The sequence below is a fragment of the Somniosus microcephalus genome, chromosome 33 (genome assembly GCF_052327205.1).
Source record: "Somniosus microcephalus isolate GS21.2 chromosome 33, FLI_Smic_1.0, whole genome shotgun sequence".
In the NCBI taxonomy this organism is placed as follows: domain Eukaryota; kingdom Metazoa; phylum Chordata; class Chondrichthyes; order Squaliformes; family Somniosidae; genus Somniosus; species Somniosus microcephalus.
In genome coordinates this window covers 39,867,097-39,871,737 of record NC_141019.1, presented here as the reverse complement: position 1 = coordinate 39,871,737, position 4,641 = coordinate 39,867,097, and the positions used below count along the sequence as shown (strand labels likewise).

General features: G+C 59.6%; 1 protein-coding gene across 1 annotated transcript in view; it reads left to right on the top strand.

The window, feature by feature from the left end:
* The window catches only part of LOC147097223 (aladin-like), a 12,637-nt gene extending 11,519 nt beyond the window's left edge, over positions 1-1,118 (top strand). Inside the window, exon 9 of the mRNA XM_085973112.1 lies at positions 636-1,118. Within this exon, the coding sequence (XP_085829238.1) occupies positions 636-773 (138 nt within the window). The 3' untranslated portion in view covers positions 774-1,118. The remainder of the gene's footprint in view (positions 1-635) is intronic.
* The last annotated feature ends 3,523 nt before the right edge of the window (positions 1,119-4,641 follow it).

The window sequence follows — 4,641 nt, the reverse complement described above, 5'->3', positions numbered from 1 at the left end:
GGGGTTAAATCAGCCAGAGATCCTGATCGCGATCCCACCCTCACACACCCCCCACCTAGAAAGGAGATGCGGGTCTGTGATGCCCCTCGCAGTCGAATAACTGCCGGTGACCCGATCCCCCCCCCCCCCCCCCCCCCCACACCGCATTCTGTGCTGAGCTAACCATCTCTGCTGGGGTCGGTACCGAGGGTGCAGTAATTGGCCTCAGGATCCCGGGGGGTCACGGCCAGAGGTGAGCCCCAGGTTAGCGCAGGCTGACTGATGGGGGAGGGGGAACGGGGGGGAATCCCTCCCACGTTGGGCCGCGCCCGCCTCGGCTCCGTGAGCTGTGCTGGGACTGCTGCACAGGGGCGTCGGACCGCTATTTAAAGAGACAGTCCATCCATTGTTTGACGTGGAGCTGACTAGTTAAAGAGACAGGGTGGACAGGTTTATTGTGGAGTGAACCGCTGGCTGACTCTGGCACTGACCCTCGGACTGAGGGCCGAATCACTTGACCCAATGATTGACACTGGACCCCGAGACTGACCCCCCTGTAACTGACGCTCAGACTGAGGGCCGCGTCCCTCCACCCCGGGACTGGCGGTGTGGTGTTCTCTCTCTCCCCTAATCTCTGTTCTCTTCTTCCTTTGCAGGGTTGGTCCACGGGCAGGATCTCCAACATCCCCTTCTACTTCGTGATCGCCCAGCACTTCCGGCCCAGCACAGGCTGCAGCCCAGCCCTCGTCTGTTCCAGCAGCTGCGCGTCTCGTGACCTCTTCTCCGAGCTGTGACCCTCCCGCCCACCTCCCCGGGGAACCTCTCTCCGCCCACCCTCTCACCCCCTGCGATCATCCCAGGGAGCCTCTCCCCTCCGCCCACCTCCCCAGGGAGCCTCTCCTCTCCAGCCACCTCCTGTGATCATCCCAGGGAGCTTCTCCCCTCCGGCTACCTCCTCGGGGAGCCTCTCACCCCCTGCGATCATCCCAGGGAGCGCCTCTGCTCCCACCTCCTCCCCAGGGCGCCTCTTCCCCTCCTCGATCCGCGACCTGTCAGCCTCCATCACCCAGGGCAGCAGGAGTCGCTGATTTTATCTGTCTGAATTGTATCAGAAATAAAAAAAAACACTGACTAGCAAACTGAGAACAACCGGTAGCCTCTGAATGTCAGGAGAGCGAGGGGGACCCTGCTCTGTCGGTGCGAGGGTTCCCTACGCTGTCTCTATTTGGGTGTGTGCGGGGGGGGGGGGGGGGGGGGGGGGGTTCTGGGTGTGTGCAGGGATCTCGTTGTGAGCAGGCGGGTCCCAGCGCTCTGTGTCTCTGGGTGTGCGCAGAGTGGGGGTTCCCTACGCTGTCTCTCTCTGGGTGTGTGCGGAGTGGGGGGGGTTTCCCTACGCGCTCTCTCTGGGTGTGTGCGGAGTGGGGGGGGTTTCCCTACGCGCTCTCTCTGGGCGTGCGCGGAGTGGGGGTTCCATAGGCTGTCTCTCTCTGGTGTGTGGGGAGGTCTCTGTGCTCTGTGGGTGGTCTGTGCGGAGTGGGGGTTCCCTGCGCTGTCTCTCTCTCGGTGTGTGCGGAGTGGGGGGTCCCTGCGCTCTGTGGGTGGTCTGTGCGATCTGTCTCTGGGTGTGCGTGGAGTGGGGGTTCCCTGCGCTGTCTCTCTCGGTGTGTGCGGAGTGGGGGGGTTTCCCTACGGTCTTTCTCTGGGTGTGCGCGGAGTGGGGGTTCCCTACGCTGTCTCTCTCTCGGTGTGTGCGGAGTGGGGGGTCCCTGCGCTCTGTGGGTGGTCTGTGCGATCTGTCTCTGGGTGTGCGTGGAGTGGGGGTTCCCTGCGCTGTCTCTCTCGGTGTGTGCGGAGTGGGGGGGTTTCCCTACGGTCTTTCTCTGGGTGTGCGCGGAGTGGGGGTTCCCTACGCTGTCTCTCTCTGGGTGTGCGCGGAGTGGGGGTTCCCTACGCTGTCTCTCTGGGTGCGCGGGGAGTGGGGGGTTCCCTACGCTCTCTCTGGGTGTGCGCGGAGTGGGGGTTCCCTACGCTGTCTCTCTGGGTGCGCGGGGTTCCCTACGCTCTCTCTGGGTGTGCGCGGAGTGGGGGTTCCCTACGCTGTCTCTCTCTGGGTGTGTGGGGGGGTCTCTGTGGGTGGTCTGTGCGGAGTGGGGGGTCCCTACGCTGTCTCTCTGGGTGCGCGGGGTTCCCTACGCTCTCTCTGGGTGTGCGCGGAGTGGGGGTTCCCTACGCTGTCTCTCTGGGTGCGCGGGGTTCCCTACGCTCTCTCTGGGTGTGCGCGGAGTGGGGGTTCCCTGCGCTGTCTCTCTCGGTGTGCGCGGAGTGGGGGGTCCCTACGCTGTCTCTCTGGGTGCGCGGGGTTCCCTACGCTCTCTCTGGGTGTGCGCGGAGTGGGGGTTCCCTACGCTGTCTCTCTGGGTGCGCGGGGTTCCCTACGCTCTCTCTGGGTGTGCGCGGAGTGGGGGTTCCCTGCGCTGTCTCTCTCGGTGTGCGCGGAGTGGGGGTTCCCTGCGCTGTCTGGGTGTGCACGGAGTGGGGGTTCCCTACGCTGTCTCTCTCAGTGTGCGCGGAGTGGGGGTTCCCTACGCTGTCTCTCTGGGTGCGCGGGGTTCCCTACGCTCTCTCTGGGTGTGCGCGGAGTGGGGGTTCCCTGCGCTGTCTCTGGGTGTGCGCGGAGTGGGGGTTCCCTGCGCTGTCTCTGTCTGGGTGTGCGCGGAGTGGGGGTTCCCTGCGCTCTGTCTCTCTCTGTGTGCGCGGAGTGGGGGTTCCCTACGCTCTCTCTGGGTGTGCGCGGAGTGGGGGTTCCCTGCGCTGTCTCTCTCGGTGTGCGCGGAGTGGGGGTTCCCTGCGCTGTCTCTCTCGGTGTGCGCGGAGTGGGGGTTCCCTGCGCTGTCTCTGTCTGGGTGTGCGCGGAGTGGGGGTTCCCTGCGCTGTCTCTGTCTGGGTGTGCGCGGAGTGGGGGTTCCCTGCGCTCTGTCTCTCTCTGTGTGCGCGGAGTGGGGGTTCCCTGCGCTGTCTCTGTCTGGGTGTGCGCGGAGTGGGGGTTCCCTGCGCTCTGTGTCCCTGCGGGTGATCTGTCTCTCTGGGTGTGCGCGGAGTGGGGGTTCCCTACGCTGTCTCTGGGTGGTTGCGGGGGGGGGGGTCCCTGCTGTGTTTCTAGATGAAAGCAGAAAATTACAGAGGCATTGACAGATTATTTATATGTACTTCCAGAAGGCATTTGATCAAGTCCCGCATAAGAGACTGTAAACTAAGTTTGAAGCCCGTGGAATTGAAGGGAAATTATTGACCTGGTTGAGAAAGTGGCTGGGCGGCAGGAGACAGTAGGGATAATGGGGAGGTACACAAATTGGCTGGATGTCACTAGTGGTGTCTCGCAGGGCTCTGTTTTGGGGCCTCAACTATTCAGCAACGACTTAGATGAAGGGATAGAAAGTCACGTATCTAATTTGCCGATGACGCAAAGATAGGCGGCACTGTAGGTGGAAGCATAAAATTACACAGGGATATCGACAGATTAAGCGAATGGGCCAATGGATTTCAATGTAAGTGTGAGATCATCCACTTTGGACCTAAGAAGGATATAACCGAGTACTTTCTAAATGGTGAAAAGCTAGAAACAGTGGATGTCCAGAGAGACTTGGGGGGTCCAGGTAGATCATTAAAATGTCACGAACAGATACAGAAAATAATCAAAAAGGCTAATGGAATGCTGGCCTTTATATCTGGAGGACTACAATACAAGGGGGTAGAAGTCATGCTTCAGCTGTACAAAACCCTGGTCAGACCACACCTGGAGCACTGTGAGCAGTTCTGGGCACCACACCTTAGGAAGGATATATTGGCCTCGGAGGGAGTGCAGCGCAGGTTTACCAGAATGATACCTGGACTCCAAGGGTTAAGTTACGAGGAGAGATTACACAAACTAGGGTTGTATCCCCTGGAATTTAGACGGTTAAGGGGTGATCTGATTGAAGTTTTCAGGATATTAAGGGGAACTGATGGGGTAGAGAGAGAAACTGTTTCCGCTGGTTGGGGAGTCTCGGACTAGGGGACAGAGTCAATTAGAGCCAGACCTTTCAGGCGTGAAGTTAGGAAACACTTCGACACACTAAGGGTGGTAGAAGTTTGGAACTCTCTTCCGCAAACGGCAATTGATACTGGGGGGGTCAATTTTAAAGTTGAGATTGATAGCTTTCTGTTAACTAAAGGGTATTAAGGGATATGGGCCAAAGGTGGGTAGATGGAGTTAGGTCACAGATCAGCCATAATCTCATTGAATGGCAGAACAGGCTCGAGGGGCTGAATGGCCTCCTCCTGTTCCTAATGTAACAGTCTCAAGGGGGGGGCTGAATGGCCTCCTCCTGTAACAGGCTCGAGGGGGACTGAATGGCCTCCTGTTCCTGATGTAACGGGCTCGAGGGGCTGAATGGCCTCCTCCTGTTCCTAATGTAACGGGCTCGAGGGGGGGCTGAATGGCCTCCTCCTGTTCCTAATGTAACAGGCTCGAGGGGCTGAATGGCCTCCTCCTGTTCCTAATGTAACGGGCTCGAGGGGCTGAATGGCCTCCTCCTGTTCCTAATGAAACAGGCTCAAGGGGGGCTAAATGGCCTCCTCCTGTTACTATCGGTTATTAAAAGGACTCACAGCCTACACCACACA